At 34.3% G+C, this 19037-nt stretch overlaps 1 protein-coding gene across 1 annotated transcript; it reads right to left on the bottom strand.

Annotated features, from left to right (window-relative positions):
* Positions 1-1416: 1416 nt before the first annotated feature.
* SEC6 lies at positions 1417-6724 on the bottom strand. Its single transcript, XM_079055290.1, has 25 exons — positions 6464-6724; positions 6017-6352; positions 5629-5762; positions 5296-5423; positions 5105-5195; positions 4932-5021; positions 4777-4856; positions 4582-4701; positions 4405-4512; positions 4152-4287; positions 4019-4063; positions 3875-3930; positions 3685-3793; positions 3474-3614; positions 3222-3401; positions 3058-3141; positions 2901-2987; positions 2777-2821; positions 2629-2707; positions 2479-2548; positions 2301-2388; positions 2119-2208; positions 1931-2047; positions 1791-1853; positions 1417-1726 (listed from the first exon to the last, which is right to left on the bottom strand). Exons 3-25 carry the CDS (start codon positions 5755-5757, stop codon positions 1592-1594), a joined length of 2271 nt encoding a protein of 756 aa, XP_078911416.1. The 5' UTR covers positions 5758-5762; positions 6017-6352; positions 6464-6724; the 3' UTR covers positions 1417-1591.
* Between the last annotated feature and the right edge of the window lie 12313 nt (positions 6725-19037).

Consider the following 19037-nt stretch of genomic DNA (forward strand, 5'->3'; position numbering starts at 1 on the left):
AGTTAAATTGCTCAAGTGTAAATGATCAAAAACATTGTCGTTAAAATGAAATTTTATATTTTTGACACATACGTATGCATATGAATATGAAATAAAATTGGCATGGTATTTATATATTGTTGGAAACCTATCCAATTATATGGAAAATGATAATTTAGACAAAATTTTCTATCTTTAGAAAATTTATTGAAATAATTTGCCAAAATAGCGTACACTGTGAAAATGAGGGGAGTTCTGCAATCTAAATATTAGTAGACTTATAAATATATTATAAGAAGAAAGTTTCAAGAAATACATCCTAAAAGTGTCAAAAAAAAATAAGTTAGTTTAAATGGTGTGTTGTAATTTATATTCCACGTCTAACCACTAATGGGAATGTTCTAGTATTGAAATAACAATTGTTAAATCACAACAGAAAATAAAATGACACTTTTTTGGAAAAGATGACTAGTTACTCAAATTTTGGAAAAAGACCAAAAAATAGGTTAAAGGCTTTACGAGACATGCTTAACTAATGAAATGGTTTGAAATAATGTTAGAATGACTAGATAAACAAATTTATTACATGGTTATGAAGTTTAAGCAGATTGCTAAAGTTGTTATTTATGAAATATGAGACTTATATGATATGTAGTACTTCCGTACTTGGAAACCTTTATGCTGTAATTAGTTTAGTAATGTAATGAAATGAAACTATGTGAAAGGCACCTAGATAAAATTACATTCATTTTCAAAGTAAGTTGCCTAGATACGGAAAGTTTGTATAAAATGGTAATTAAAGAATTATGAAATGGACGGTTTAAGTAATGAACACCTAGAAAGAAATGTGAAATGGTTTTGTTAACAATAAATGCATTTGTTCAATATTGAATATGCATGAGACAAGATTGGATTGCAACTAAAGTGGACTTGAGACTAGTTTTCATGTGGATTTTTTCTATTTTTGGTACATGACACAAAGTTATATTATTTTCATTGGATGAGATTTTCTTGAAATATGATATTTTTCTATGATATGTAAAAGCACCTTGTGAATGAATGAATTCATAATGAAAAAAAATGGGTGCCTCTTATGCTTGCGAATAAATGATTCATAATGAAAAAAGGGATGCTTCATCGTGCATATATTAAATATGATTGCATGCAAACAAATTTTAAAATGTCTAAACATTGCATACATGGGGTCAAATGATTTTTTAAAGTAATTGATTTCTCTCATGTTTTAAAGTAAATGCCTTTGCTCAAAAGGTCATGTTTTAAAGTAAATTTCTCTCGGTTCTTTATCATTTTCTGACCATTTTTCATTTCTAATATAAACCTAATTTTTTTTCATACCATAGAAATACGACAAGATTTTAAGCATAGAACCACAATAACTTGCCATTTGAACCAAAGAAAGTTAACGATGAAAAATGATTTTAAAACTAGAGTTGAAACATAAAAAAATCATATCTCACAAATAGACAACATCCAAATCATGTACTTATTATGTCATGTCACTTGAAAAATCTGTTGACTTAGATTCTCTACATCTCACCAAAAATACTTACATCACAAATAACAATAATAATTAATGTTTAATGTTTAATGTTTAATGCAACTTACGGAAAATATTACCAATCCCTGATGCTTTGAGGGACTTTAATTTGGAGAACACAAATCCTGACCTTGGTGGATTTCCATCAATCAGAGAATTCTCATATATTTCCTTGCATTCTTGTACAACCTGATTCTCATATAGTTTTAGTTTTCTTTACCCAAAATAAATAAATAAATAAATAAATAAATACCTCCTTGGCATCCTTCCTTGGTATTCCTTCTCGTAGACTAACAATTTTCTCAACAACTTCAGGCTAAAATCACAAACAACGATAAATTAGCAAAAGTAAAATCACAAAATAAATAAATAAATAATAATTAATAAAATTACCGGGCAATCAGGTTGATGTTCAAGAATATGTGTATAAACAAGAGTGAAGGTATCTGGGCTTTCAGCTGAAGCAAGTTCTCTCAAATCAATTAGTATTCTTAGTCTGTTTTCAACTTTCTGCAAATTTAAAAAATCAATAAAATGAAGATTAATTATATTATATAAACTTTATATATAAAATGACTTACATTAACACTTATGTATTCCCTGAAGAAGTCCATCAGAACCTCTTCATCAAGCCTCATGCGTTCGATTGTTTCCTCCTTGATGTAATTTTTCTAATCAACAATGAATTCACAACGTTAATTTCACATCTTAATTTTTATAAAAAAAAAAAATGGATGATTAATTTTTATTAAAAAAAAAAAACCTGAGACAGCATATGGTCGACATAAACAATGACTGTTTGTTCAAGGCAAGACTCAACAAATCGTCTAAATGATCTTTCTTCAATATACCTGATAATTTTTATTTAAATTTATATAAAAAAAAAAACGTAAGAAATTATGTTCAAAGTAATTTAAAAAATGTTAGAACTGAAAACTTACATTTTCACATCCGTGAAATAATCACCAAATGTTGCGACTAGGTATTCAGTAACCTGTCCTTCACTCCATTCTGTAGATGACAAGATTTGGATATGGTTACAGGAGGGTATTTTGGTCATTTTGAAAAAAAAAAAGAAAAATTTTATTTACCTTTATGGTAAAGTTTGACTAGTAGTTCTTGCACTCCTGGATCATCAAATATGACATTGACTGTTTGGTGTACAGCTTCCTGAATCGGTCAAAGAAAGTCAACATACAAGACTTTTCCACATATGTTTAAAGCACATGCACAACATACCTTTGCAACCTCCAGAAACCCCTTACAGGTGTCCTCAAAATTAATCTGTTGCAAAAGATTTAAATTTTAAATACAAAATAAATAATGATTTTGTAATTTTTATCTTTATATAAAAAGGAATAACCTGTTCTGCATAATTTTCTGTTAGGGCTTCAATAGTGCTAGAAGCAAGCTCCATAGCAAGATCATAGCATCTCAGGTTGTTATTAATCTGTCATTTAAAAAAAAAAATTAAAAAAAATCAATTTTTTAAAAAACTTGGAAAGTAGAAAATTGCAAACCATGGCACATATTGGTTCTAGACCAATTTCAGAAGCAGGTTCTTCCAATCTCTTTTTTTCAGCTGCTTGAAAATCAATCATCACCTAAAAATTAAAATTCAGTTTTCAATAAATCAAGATAACATAATAAAATTTACTTCTAAAATGTTTATTTATTTTTGTACCTGAATGATGGACAAAGAGATTCTGTATAACATAATTTCTGTACTATTTTCTCTAACAATTTGCACTTGTTCTCCAAGAATTCTAAATAAATCAACAGCAGCTGGTGTATAAAGTTTTCCCTCATCTGTTGATTTTGGAGGCTGGACTTTATCAGCTTCAAGAATATTCAAATACCATTTCTATAAACCAAAAAAAAAAAGTATCAGGAATATCAAATTAAATAAAAAAAGATTTAAAATTTCCAACTTTACCCTTGTGGTTGCTTGCATTCTCTCAACATATGAATCCATAAGTGGATCCATTGCACCACTCTCTGAACAAACTTGAGCTAATGTCTCATCAACTCCAAGTGCAACTAAATTATCTTGATACTCAACCACCCATCCAGTTACCTATTTATTTTTTTTAGTAAAAAAAATTAATATTTTAATATTTGAAAACCTAAATTCATAAGAATAACACCTTTAAGATTTCAATATTTGTAATCTCATTAGCACGATCACTCAGTAGTCTTAGCCATTGAATAAACCTCTCTGTGTATAAATTCACCATCAGCTGGAATATTTCATATCTGCAATAATAATACTTCAAATTATAAAATAGATAAAAAAAATATATCTAGATATGTAAATATAAAATTTGAATAAAAAACCTTGGAGGAAAACAAGGAGCCACATGATCATATATATCTCCAAGCTCTTCCCCAATCTAAAAGTAATTTACAAATGAATGTTGAAATTTGTTAATTGTAATCCACATATTTAATTAAAATAATGTAAAAATAAAATGTGCATACCTTTTTTGCCTCCTCTATGGCACCTTTCAGGTTTTCAAAGACAAGCTGTTTCAAAAAAAAAAAATACTGAAATCAAATTGATAATTAGCAATAATGTAATTTTATAAAATTAACAGAGTATTTGATTAAGTACTTCTGATAAAAGTTTACTGAATCTTGTTTCAACAGCTTTTGTGATATGCTCATAACATTTATCCTTGTAACATTTCCCCTGTTTTGCCTTTTGAGCTGCAAGGTTTCTAGAAGATGCTAATGCATCTGTAGATTTTCTGCATATGAAAACAGTTTTTTTTTTTTTTTTGTTGCGATTAAATTATAACCCTAATTGAAGATTAGGTTAAAAATGTGTAAATTGTAAAAGTTAATTACTAATTTATTATACATACTTGCCAGCTCTACGAGGATTTGCTACAGATGCCATTGCACCACCTCCTTCAGCTTCAGCTGCTTCTTCAGCCACTTGTTCATCAAGAATCTCTTGCATTTCAACAACCCTAAAAGTTTATAAAAAAGTTAATATAAAAGTTTTAAAGGAGTTGATTTATATAAAGTTATAAACTTACCTCAAAGCACGTACAAGTGTTTGTGGGCTTTCTTTAGCAAGTTGGAAAAAGTTAGAAATATGTGACCATAAAGTCTGCTCAAATATCTCCCAAGTTCTATCAACTTCTTCAAAATATTCTCTGAAATTTCATATCAAGAAAATGTTAAACCCTAAAAATTATTTATAAATTAAGGAGTTTAAATTTGATCTTGACCTTAGTCTTCCAACTTCCTCTTCATGAGTTGATGCAGCAGCTAATGCAAATCTCCTCTTTCCATCAAGAGATGTTAATCTCTGTAAAGATTCACATTTGAACAATCAAGATTCATGTTTGGGAAGATTTTGTTTACCATTTTGCCCTTGTGTTACCTCATATGTGTTGATGAGCTCCTTATCATCACTTAAAGAATCATGTGCTGCTGCAGCTTCTGAAGAAATTGACATCATCCCTTCTACATCCTAATTGTAAATTTTATTTATTTATAAGAAAAGGAAAAGAAAGAATAAGAGAAACAAAATGATGAGCTGTTTTGGTTGCATACCTTCAATGTTGTGTTTAAGTTATTTCGTGCATTGCTAAGAAGCTTAATCTGATCATGATTCTCAATTAATGTTTGGCATTCTTGACATAGCCTGAAAAAGTTAAACAACATAAATTGTAATCAGTGTTAAAGCCAAATTTTATACAAATTTTATAAAAGTGACTTCATGTGCAATCAAATATTAAATGTACCTCTCAATATTAACAAAATTTTGGCGGAGTTGATTTACATTCTTCTCAGATGAAGCAAGTGCTTTTAATCCAGCTTGTGCTTGTTCAACCTGTTCAGCAACCATAGTGCTAAGTTGTGCATCAGTTGCCTGAAATAAATGAAAGGAAAAAAAAAGTATGTGAGAGATAGTATACACAATAACAATTGAACATAAGACTAATTTGCAGAAGCATAAATCTATAGCAACCAGTAAAATTACTGAAAGTAAAAAAATAAAAGATGAGTTTGATACTCTTTCTTTCTTCAAGTGATGAGTATATTGGAAATTTACAGAAGAAAGCATTCAAATGAACCTGTTGGCGTGCAATGTAATCTGCCTTGATTGAAGAAATGGACAGCAGAAGTTCAGGAAGTGGCAAGAGCTTTGCAACCTCACGAACTGCAGATTCCTTAGCTTCGATTCCTAGATCTTCGACCATCATCTTGCCTGTAATGATAAAGACATCGAAAAATTCAGCATGTCTGTGTGAATTTAGGGCACATTTTGTACAAGGGAAATGGAATTGCAGCAGAGAATGGATATGTAGAGAAAGAGAATTTGGTACGACACAGAATTCGCCAGACGAATATTCAAGTGCAATCGATTCTAAAAAAAAGAACAAATTACTTCCTGATTCTTATTTGGCTGCCAAAATCCACGAGTAAATAAAGAATGGGGCTTAATCGATGAGTTTTACTAACCTTAATCAGAGTGTATGCCAAAATCGCCTGTCGTGAACCAGAAATTGGTCTGCGCAGAAGCAGTAATCGCCAAAGTCGGTGAGTATGCAGCAAAAATCGTTGATAGATCTCGAGGTGAGAGGAACAAGTTTCGCCGAGAGAGATGGAAGCAAGGTTCGAACGCAGAACTTTTGTGAACGGAAAGAGACGCTGCCTTCGAAAAACTAATTTCTTAAATAAGGAAAATTCTAGAGATCTCTAGCGTACCCGATAAACTGGATCACGATAGAAAGATAATCGTCTGTATTTTCTCTTGAATCCGGCAAAATTAAAGTTCATCAGATCTCTCTATAGTGTCTGATAAATTTACATTTACAGAGATTTAAAATCCGATTTTATTTTCAAAATTGGGGGACAATTGTAGTAGAGATTGCAATCGTTGGAGATTACCGATAACGACGAACTTACTTTTCGGAGGTGCATAAATATGAATTGCTACAGGATGTGATATTGAGACAGTGGTGGCGCCTCCTACGATGGCTGTGGCTGATGAGTTATACCGGCGACGAAGAAATTTAAGCTGCGTGTGCCGTGGGCGGTGGTCTGCGAATGTTCCAGACCGGCTGAAAGAAGCGAACGTAATAGCTGTCGTTCCTGTTGAGTTTTGACCGAGTTGATCACACCAAACTCCCTTTTCGTCCTCTTTTACTTTTGTTTTCAATTTTCTAATTTTGTAACAAGCAATTTTACAAAGGACGAAAGGTACAAAACAATATTCATCTTACATATGATGGGAATATGATGTGATAAAATATAGAAAGATTAATCTATAATAGCGAAGTATTTTTGTATTCATTATTTGGATTAAATCGATAACTCATATTCTCAATACATAACAAATAATGTAGGAAGCTCCTAGGGACCCGAACTGCATACTCGCCCAAATAAAATGAGGAGGCGTGATGTCCCCTCCCCTCAATACCCAAAAGACGACCATCTTACCTTACTACACTCACAAAAGGTGAGCCACTCACAACTTTCATATAGACGTCCACCAACGACTATAAATACCAAGGTTGTAAAAAATGTTCGACGTCAGCTAGTCAGTGGACTGAGGTTAAGGGATTAATCGATTATATGGGGATTAATCGGGGACCATAAATTGTTAATTCATTGATTTTTAAAAAAATAAATATGACTAATATCACAACAAATTTCATAAATATCATTAATATCATAATAAATGTAACAACTAGTTTCCAGAACGAATCAGTTTAGGGCTTCAAGAAGTCAAATGCATGGTTTTTTGGTGGAACCAGGCTTCACGGTGTGACCATAGAGAATTCACGGTGTGACAAGTGATTAAATGAAAAATGTTGATTTAACTAAGCTCACGACGTGAGCCATATGAGCTCACGACGTAGGACGCGCTGCAGCCCAAGCCCATGATCTTTTAGGGTTTCCTTCGTATTTAAACCTCATAAACCTCATTTTATGGTTCATTTGCAGCCTCTTTCATCCTCAAGCACAGAAAAAACCCTAATCCTAGCTTTCTCCTTGTGATTCAAGAGCTTTTGGTGGTGTTTTAGTGGCTTGAAGAAGAAGAGATCACCATTGGAGCATAGATCCAACTTGGAAGCTTCATTTGCATCTTCTAGCAACTTCTCTGGACCATTGTGGGTAACCAAGATTCAAGCTTTATGATTCATTGTTGCTAGATCTAAGGTTTTATGCATGATTATCCACGATTATAAGTATTAGAGTGAGGGGACTCCATAAAGTTAGCAACTTTATGGGTCCTTCAAGTCCCTTGGTGATTATATGTGATGGATCTGAAGTTTTTAGAGTTTACTCTTTTAGTCACTTAACTTTTTAAGGGAACAAATTTGGTTTTGTCGGGTCCAATATGTCCTTTTTTGAGAAAACGAAGGGGTAATTAAAAAAACTAAAAGGTCCCACAACATCTCTCTCTCTCTCTAACATCTCTCTCTCGACCTCAACACCACTTTCTCTAACTTCTATATCTCTCCCTTACCCTCCTCTTATTTTCTCAACTTAAATCAACCTTGCTCCACCATTTCCATCACCTTCTTCCTCACTGGAAACCACCATCGTCCGTCATAGAACCACCGCAGCCCCACCCCACACAACCCTGATATATTCACCTTCTTTCTTATTCGATCACCGCTGGATTGGGAAGGCGAAAGTAGTGGAGTTGTTGTGCTACCACCACTCGTTGCCGATGTTGTGGTGGGTGGTACCCATCATCACCGGTGATATTCACCACCCATCACTCCTGCTATTCTTGGCTCTAACAGGTGACGACGAGAAGAGAGTAATGACGATGAGGAGCTCGCCGGAGGAGACCCGTAGAACTACTCTTCTTAATTTTCGACCTAAACACCTCCAAAACAGATAAACAACGGAATAAGGAACTATATATATATATATATATATATATATATATATATATATATATATATATATATATATGTTTAGGATCGAACCTATCATCGGGACCCTCCCGTCGACACTGTTCATGTCACCGGCCACCATGGCAGGTGTTGACTGTTCTTGGAGATTTTTGAATGAGTTCTGAACAGAAAAGAAAAGGGGTTACCTAAGATTGATGAAGGAGTAAGGAAAATTGATTGGAAGCTGCTTGAAGGTCGAAAGAGATTAAGACAGGAGGGAAAATGGTGATTCTCGCTTGTTCTTCTTCTCCGGTGAACAGTGTCGACGGTCCTGTTTGCGGTCGGAGGCTTGCTTCAACTGGCCATGGCAGTGGTTTGGTGGTGATTGGATCAGTCTTCCATCAAAATAGAAGAAAGACGAGAGGATGAGCTGAAGAAGGCAACAACTTTGGTTGTTGTTGGATTTTTCTGGTGATCAGGAGGAACACGAGAGAGAGAGAGAGAGTGTGTGTGTGTGTGTGAGGGGTGGGACCCAAGTTTTGTCTACGTGTCCCCTAAACCGACTAAAACAAGTAAAGAGGACTAAAAGGACAGGTTGCCCACAACTTGGTTCCCTCATAAAGCCACGAAAAAACTTAAGTGACTAAAATGGTCAAGCCTAAACAATTTGTAGGCTATATGTGTCATTTTCCCTTTTCTTCATGAATGCTCTAATTTGATCTCAAGTCTTGCATTGGACATGCAAGACCTTAAAGCATCGGTTTTTATGGTCTTTGGGGCATTAGGAAGCCTTTTAGAGAATAAGGATTAGTAGCTTAATGGATTAAGGAGCTTATTCATCAAAAATGTCATTCAGACAGATCTCACGACGTGAGGATATGTCTGTCACGTTGTGAGGATCAAGTAGTTTCAATTATTTTTGTCCTTTAGTAGCTCACGATGTGAGCATTAGATGGTCACGTTGTGAGGGGCAGTTGACAGTTGACTTTCGTTGACCATTGACTTTTTGACCAGTTTGACTTTGGGTCAAACTTGAAGAATTTGGGTTGTTGATTAAGATTCTTCCATGTTTTGTTGCTAGAGGGATCGTGGGAGCAATCGGTGCAGAAAGGGAAGTGTGTCGCAGTGTTTCTGAGTTCCTCGTTTCAGGTGAGTTTTCCTCACTGTACCCGTGGGTCGAAGGCACCAATGTCGACCCACTAGTTTTGGTTATCATTTAGTAGAGGGATGCCCTAGGGCCTACATTTAGCCATGTAGGATAGACTGAGAACTCTTGATCTTGGATTTATTTCATGTTCTTTGTTTGGCTGTGGCTCTAGAGTATGATCATTTGTTCGGGTGTCTGTCTTAAATCTGGATACATATGGCTATGCATTCCTTAGAGATTTGGTTATGTGTTCTCGTGTATAGGATGTTCTTGTGCTATAGTGGGTTATTATATATATATATATATATATATATATATATATATATATATATATATATATATATATATATATATATACTTGTGTGTTAGGATGCCTCGGTAGTGGTAAGCTGGTTAGAGTACCAGTAGGCTGGTTATCGTCTAGTGGAATTCCCTAAGGGTTGTATGTAGCCATGTAGGATAGTCTGAGAACTCTTGATCTAGGCTTTCTTGCATGTTAATCGTTTGGTTGTGGCTTTAGAGTATGATCATCTGTTCGGGTGGCTATCTCACCTCTGGTTCTTATGGTTATGCATTCCATGGAGAGTTATCGGTAACGAACCAGTGTGTTGTGGAGGATCTATTAGCTAGTAGTGAGTTGCATGTTTGGTAGTTTCCTGTATTTATGTGCCTACTTGATCTCTTGTTTTTTTATATGTCGACATATTGTGGCGATTGAGGTTGAGGCGGTCCTGCTGTGTGTTGTGGGCCAAGAGACCAGGTGCGGTCGGTTGTAAGTCGTAGGCACGGAGGCTCGGGAAGAGCGGTTCGGTTGAGGCAATATTGTTATGTGTGATATCTAACAACCCTGGGAGCAATCCAAACATAAGTTGTAGGCTCGGGAGCAATCCAGACTTATGATATGGGTTCGGGAGCAATCCAGACATAAGTTGTGGGCCGGAGGGGCAATCCAGACTTATGTTGTGGGCTCAGGGGGTGTAACACCCCAAAAATCATGATATAAAAAAAAATTGTTGTTAGGTTTATAGATCGTTAATACATGTCTTTCCCATAAAAACTAGGGTAATTAAGTTTTAAGAAAACATTGACCAATCAAAGTAATTCACAGAAAACAGAAACATGTGGTGTGTGCTCTGTAATCAACCCGAACCCTTCCATTTGAAAACCAGAGTATCAGAAACAATAAACTGAAAACCGTAAGCACAAAGCTTAGTGAGTTCCCCAGAATACCACATAGCATACAACCACAAAATATGATGGGTTTTGAGCATAACATCATTCCTATGGTGTGCATGCAGCCCTAATGCTTTGGATCTAGGTTTTCCTCAAGTTACACATGCAAACAATCTTCCAAAGCATAAACCCTAATCTAACATGTCTAAGAACGAAATTCATATGTAAATAAGGGTTTGGAATCTTACCTTACTTGTTATGTAGCAATAACAAGAACACCTTGAATATCCTTGACCTCTGAAAGCTTAGTGCCCCAAGTGTTGCACCTCTAATGGAGTCACAAACACTCAATGCAAAGGATGAAGTAGAAGAGAGAAGATTTCGACCACTCTAGGGTTTCTTAAGCCTTGTACGAAAATCCCTTAGTTATGGGGTCTATTTATACTTGTGGCTGCTAGGGTTTTAGGTGGAAACCCTAATATGACTGCTTAAGCCTTAAGCAGCCCATGGACCACTTCTAGAATACACCTTGGACGAATTCTTTATGGGCCTCCCATAGAATTCGTCCAACCTTATTCCAAGGTGATCCATCAGCCCAATTGCAACTATTAGTGATTTGCAATATCAATCCCCAATTATCTAATCATTCTCTTTTGACCACTAAATTAATACCAAATTAATTTTTTATCAATACTAATTAAATAATATGATTTCCAAATAATATATTAATATTGTAATATATTAATAAAACCATTTTGAGTACGAATTTATTATTCACATAATAAATTCTACTCTATCTCCTCTTGTCGTCCTGTCAAGTTGCATGAGTGAATGCAACCCAAAAGGACCATGCTCATAATCGGGTCAAGTACATACCAAAATAGTTATGGGCTTAGACACCTAATCCAACAGTCTCCCACTTGGATAAGTCTAATAACTATTTTGCAAGTACGACTTCAGAACCTGATTAGCAATCGTAGCTTTCAAAAGCCGTTGTCAACTATGATCTTATTAGAAGCACGTCTTTTAGATAAGGGATCATATATTCCTCTATTCTACAAGATATGGTATGAACTGAGACATGGTTTTTAATCATTCTCTCTATTCATGTGTTGTTTCCCGATTTCCGATTTATGACGACTGACTAATTGAACAGATCAAATCAGTCTAGGCTTGGCCAAGCGCTTTGGGTGTCATCAATAAATCATAGAGGGGCCCACAAATATCACTTTTATCTAACTTTGGGTAAAAGTAATTGATAAACTTCAACTCATATGCTTGCTCTATCTACTCATCAAATCACACACAACAATATGTTTTATAACACCAAGTTACTGGTGCGTTTACGCACTATCAATGCGCAACCGACTTGTAGACTGCAACTCATATCTCTTGGTTTCAAGAATATAAGATATTATCGTCTCACTAATCAGTCGTGATAAAATCCATGAAGTGATTCAAGTGAGCATGGGTTTAATCCAATACTCTAATCTTATTACAGAAGTAGTCATGAACTCTGCAACAAACTTGTGCTATGTCTAAACACTTTAGACAATCTACAGATGGATTCATGACAGTCTTGCCTCAATACCTACTTCCAACGTATGATCGACTATGGATGTTCGAATAACCTAGTTATTCTGGAAGTCAAAACATGCAAAGTGAAACACAAGAATAATCGAATCCAATATGATCTCAAGCTTTTGAGTATAAATAAAACACTTATTACTTAATCACCATATCGATTACACATTATTCATTGTATAATGTTTCGGTTAATCAACTTAACACTTGAATTATAACAATAGTTATCCTATGCTCCAAGCATGCACACTATGTTTACCTATGGTCCTTACTTTGTGAAATAAATCAATTGAACACAATACCAACGATGCTCATTTCACAACTCCTAATCCTTATTATAAGTGTAAGAATACCAAATTCTTGCCACCATTAGAATGTATTAGATTCTAACATTTTACGCAATGATCCTTTTGTAAAGTCACAACACCAAAGTCACCAAGACTTAGCCAATGAAATTACAAAGTGATTTATTGGAGATTGTTACAAGACAATTCCACGAGACATGAAGTCTCACATTCAAAGTACATTCCTTTGAACATCCTTTTGCATAAAAGTTTCTAATCTACACAGATTCTTAATATCCAACTCCCATTACGGAAACATTTCAATATTTTCCATATGACAACACATTCTAAATAGAATCCTATCTATTCATAATAATGTCAATATCTTCCATTAAATACTTTACTTCCAACTGCTCACAAGCGACCAATCCTTATCGAACCTCAAATTTTCCTTGACAGTTGTTTAATTAGTTTATTCATTTCTGGTTCTGGTCCTTTTTCCCTCTTAATGCCCTAGGCACTTGGAAAATCAGAACAATTGGATATTACAGCATATGCAATTGATCCTATACACGAAGCGTATGGGATACGATTCATAATGTCTTACATAAAGACATGATACTTTACCAGTCTCTTGCTATAATATTGCCATATATAGAATTCCCTTATGTTGAACCTTTTCAACATAACATTCATATATGTTCTTTGACTAAATTTGACTAAAATTTCTCGATCTAAGATTTTAGATTTGAAATGAAGTATAATATTTCTCTCCCTTAATTATAACAGAACAACTTTTCAACCTCTGCAACTTTGCGAATTGAAACTTTTGTTTTCAATAATTAATATTGCTAACTTGAAATACTTACCATAATGATCATGCTCCCACTAACATGATGATTATATCCTTACCAGCATAACACTTATGCTCCCACTAGCTTTGACATGTATTCAGAAATCAGCTGGACTTTTAGAAATCAATACTTATTGAGTTTCATAACCAAGGTTCATATTTCTGATACGATCTGCTTCAATAAGCCTTTACCTAAACTCATACACCTTTTAGAAAGCTCACGCGTGTGTCTAAACAGATGGGTTATGAGCATTCTAACACTCCTAAGGTGTGCATGTAACCCTAGAAACCTTGGATCTATGTTTTCTCTATTATACATGCAAACTTTCATTTTTCCAAGGTTTCATCCTAACTAGCATATCATGAAGTATATATAATACAAAATCTAGTAGAATGACATACCTTTTGTTGTAGTTGGAAGCCTTGGACCTTTAAGAACTTATTTCCCCAAGTGTTGCACCTTAAATGGAATCACAACACACCTTTGGACAAAGGAGACTTTTGAGAGAGTATCTTATTCCACCAAAATCGGCTAGCCCTCTAGTGTTTCACTTAAGTGCCATTTTGGTAGCCATGAGGCTTCTTATATAGTGTGGCAAGATTAGGGTTACACCATGTAAGCCTTAATGACCATGACCTTCCATATTCCTTAGGATCCATGGGTTTTTAACCTCCATGGATCATCCATGGGTTGTCACATGGGTTTAACCCAACCTAAGGAATCATGGATCCTTGGCCCACGCCATAAGAATGAATGATTTACCAATAAACTCCTTATATTTAATTAGTCTCTTTTGATCACAAAATTAATTTCAAATTAATTATTGATCAATACTAATTAAATAATATGATTTCATATTAATATATTAGAACTTATAGTATATTAAAAACTCATAAATAACCTTTTCTTAAAAGTCCATCCTATCAAATTGTCTCGGTGATATGCAACCCAAATGGACCATGCTACTCTCGGGTCAAGTACATACCAATTATAGTTATGGACTTAGACACTAATCCAACAGTCTCCCACTTGGATAAGTCTAATAACCATCATTGTAAGCATGACTCTAACCCGACTAGCAATCGTAGCTCTTAAAAGCCGCTGTCGAACTCTGACCTAGTCAATGACGTGTCCATTAGATAAGGGATCATATATTCCTCCATTCTAGATATCATATGGAATAAGACATGGATTATAATCATTCTCTTTTTCCATCTGTTGTTTCCCGATTTCTAATTTATGATGACCGACTAATTGAACATATCAAATCAGTCCAGGCCTGGTGTCATCAATAAATCATCGAGGGGCCAATAGATATCGCTGTTATCCATATGGGGTAAAAGGAACGGAAAAACTTTGACCCAAATGCTCGCTTACACTTACTCATCAAATTACACACAACAATATGTTTTATAACATCCAAGTTACTGGTGCGTTTACATATGTCAATGTCCAACCGACTCGCAACTACAACTCACATATCTCCGTTTCAAGAATATAAGATATTATTGTCTCATGATCACTCGTGATAAAATCCATGAAGTGATTCAGATGAGCGTGGGTTGAATCCAATACTCGAATCTTATTCGAGGAGTACTCATGAACACTGCAACCACCTTGTCCTAGACAAACTACAGACCCATTCATGACAGTCTTGCCTCAATACCTACTTCCAAAGTATGATCAACTGTGGATGGTTTGAATAACCTAGTTATTCGGGAAGTCAAAACATGCAAAGTGAACACACAAGAATAATACTAATCCTATATGGACCAAAAACTTTTGAGTCCCATATTTATTACTCATTATTCATTGCATAATGTTTCGAATAATCAACGTAATAGTTGAATTAAAACAATAGTCATGCCATGCTCCAAGCATGCACATTATGTTTGTCTAAACAATAGTTATGCCATTCTACAAGCATGCACACTATGTTTGTCTATGGTCCTTACTTTATGAAATATATCAATTGAAAAACATTTCAATGATGCTCATTTCAAAATTCCAAATCCTTATTGCAAGTGTAAGAATTCCAAATTTTTGTCACTGCTAGAAAGTGTTAGATTCTAAACTATCATGTAATGATTCTTTTGTAATGTCTAGGTGCCAAAAGTCACAGAGACTTGACCAATGATATTACAAAATATTCATTTGGAGATTGTTACAAGACAATTCCATGGAAATGAAGTCTCAAATTCAAAGTACATTCCTTTGAACATCCTTCTTGCATAAAAGTTTCTAACTTTTCCATCTATTCTTCAACTCCCAATATGGAAACATTCCATATTTTCCATACGACAATTCATTATTAATAGACCCCTTTCTATTCATAATAATGACAATATGGTCCTTCCATTACTATACTTCCAACAGTCCTTAAGCGACCAATCCTTGGAGAACCTTAGATTATCCTTAACAGTTGTTTACCCACTTTAGTCATATCCGGTTCTATTCCTTTTTCCCTCCAAATGCCCTAGGCATTCGGAAAATTAGAACACGAGAATATTATAGCATATGAATCGATCCTATACCCGAAGCATATGGGACACGATTCATAATGTCTAACATAAAGACATGATATTTGATAAGTCTTTTTCTATAACATTTCTATTTGCCAAGTTCTCATAATTTTGATTATGAAGAGGGATGTCGTAATCATAATCAAATTTGAGAACACAATTAACATTTCCATATATAGAATTTCCTTATGTTGAACCATTCCAACATAACAAACATTTCCATATATAGAATTTCCTTATGTTGAACCATTCCAAAATAACATTCATATATATTTGACTAAATTTGATTAAAATATCACAATCTAAGCTTTTAGATTTGAAATGAAATATAAATTTCTATCCCTTAATTATAGCAAAACAACTTTTCAAACCCTGCAACTTTGGGAATTGAAACCTTTGTTTTCTATAATTAACATTGCTAACTTGCAACAAATACCATAATAATTATGCTCCCACTAGCATCATAATTATTATTAGCATAACACTTATGCTCCCACTAGCTTTGACATGTATTCAGAAATCAGCTGGACTTTTAGAAATTAATACTTATTGACTTTCATTACCAAAGTTCAGATTTCTGATACGAGATGCTTCGATAAGACTTTATCTAGGCTTCTCAAAATCATACACCTTTCCTTAGATAGCTTACTTGTGTGTCTTAACAATTTTAGAACTTACAACCATAAGTTTGAAATGTTTAGACCTTTGCCATTTCTCACAATTCGAATTATGAAGAGGGATGTTGTAATCATAATCGAATTTGAAAATGCAAATATCACAATTTCTATCTCCTTAAAATCTACTTAGTGAAAGCGTTTGCTCACAATCATTTTCATGAATCGGAGAGAAACCTTATGACACTTAGATTTTGTGGTATATGTGTTCCTATCCATGTGAATCTGTCATGACCATAATCACAAGACATGGTTAGTGACAAATCCAAACCCATATGGACTGAACTTGTTCAATCTTAATTTCTTGCCACCTGGCAGCACAAGGGTCTATCATTGCTTCCAAGTTGTTATGCAACCAATTAAGGACTCTCAGAACTCACATGCATAGTCAAATTTAACTGGAATAGACACAAAAACAAGAATATATCAACACGATCGGTCACATACCTCAAGTCGTGTGCTAGTGTTTAATAATAAGTTTATTCTTGATTAGTTCTTGAAACTTGTCAAGATCTTTAAGACTCCCACTGACCTCTTGACATATATGATTCACTTTGTCAAGGAACATTACTTGACAAAACAATATTCAAGAGTTAGTTCGGATTCTAATCAAGACAAACACTTCACACAATTGGCCTTATTTGGTCTTTGTTTTATCCAAAACATCACAACATACCATTTTCAAATGTACAAGAGTAGAAAAATTTTACTCTACATTTGCTAAGTGTTTTAAACCTTTATTAAGATAATGTCACTCAGAGTTACAATCTTGGAGTATTACTCTAAGACTTGTTTTGGGAACGAAGTATGACTCATTTTCTTGATTTAAACTATTTCAACAATTCACGATTCCTCTTCTTAGCTATACAAATGCACTAAGATGTCTTTAGAGGATCAATTGTGATATGATTTTTCCATAAACATTAAGATGATCATAAAACACGATACTAAAGTACTCTCCCATCTTTTCAGATTGGAGAAACTTTTATCTTTCTGCCTAATTTGATTATTCTCATTCGTTCTGCCATACATTGAACCTTTTTCAAATGTTTCAGAATTATACTTAAACTTGTAAGCACAACCATGTTTACTAAACTTTAGTAAAATCATGACGAATAGTCTTATCGATCTATGTGGTGGATCTTGACCAACGCACACCCAGTGTACCCGATCCCTTAGTCCTTCACTTGACTCACATGTACATGTGAACAAGGAATTAGTCTTAATTTACCAAAGATGAAAATTCTCATTCATCATACAATACAACTTGCATGATTCCAAGTTTTTGTCTAATTGAAACTTGGGTGATGAGAATCTTTCATTATTTGGAAAATACTCGACACTACCACAAACAAAAGAATCAAATTCATATTGCTAACATAAAAACATACAAACATCAATTTTCACAAATGCCATTGCAAGGAGATATAATAAAAATAAAAACAAAATTTTATTTATTTATAAAATGCGGAAAAAACTTTTCCTTACAATGCAATTACAAATGAAAACTATGTTATTACATATTTCCTAGCAATCTATCATAACTCCTAAGCAGCAGCTCAAAAATCCGATCTGCGAACCATTCGATTGAAATCCATCTTCGTGATCAGATTCAACATACTCTTCCTTTAAGCTTCATTCCCTTTGCATGATCCTACAAAACATCAAAATGCAACCTTGTCACATCATGTATTAAGAATCAATAATTAGGAACTTAATAGAGTTAGACAGGAGACTTACCTGAAGTAGAGTCAAACTTTTCGATTCTACCTTTTCTCAGATCTTTCAGGTAGTCAGGGCAGCTTCGCAACCAATGCCCCTTCTCTTGGCAATAGAAACATATAGACTCTTTGGGAATGGTACACAGGACAATCTCAGACTTAGCCTTTCTTTTTCCCTTGGAAAGAGAAATTGTTGGGTCGAATAGTGTTGCGTCATGGGCTCGGTCCTTAGCCCAGTTTTGTTATCCGGTTTGGGTCTGTCCAACCGTGATTGGTTTTTTTAGGGTTTAGTATTTAAGGTGAATGCATGCAGCCTTTATGAGCAGTGCTTTGATTATTATTATTGGCTTTTGTACTAAAAACCCTAGCTCGCCTCTACAGTGGAAGTTCTTTGTCGAGCTCTGCTGAGGCGTGACTACATTTGAATCATTAAACATCATTTGATTCTATATTGTGTTCTTTGTGTTTATTTGATTTTATTGTTTAACCTATTGAAGATCTAATCGATCTAAGACTTTTTCAACTCAACAATTGGTATCAGAGCAGGAGACTGTGTAACTCATACACATCTCTTCTGTTGAAGAAGATCTTAGGGTTTTCCGCTTAGATTGATATTACTAGAGCTGTCATCTGCTATTGACGTGATTCTTTAAATATTCGATCTTACCC

The sequence above is a fragment of the Lactuca virosa genome, chromosome 6 (genome assembly GCF_052849685.1).
Source record: "Lactuca virosa cultivar CGN04683 chromosome 6, Lactuca_virosa_CGN04683_v6, whole genome shotgun sequence".
NCBI lineage: Eukaryota > Viridiplantae > Streptophyta > Magnoliopsida > Asterales > Asteraceae > Lactuca > Lactuca virosa.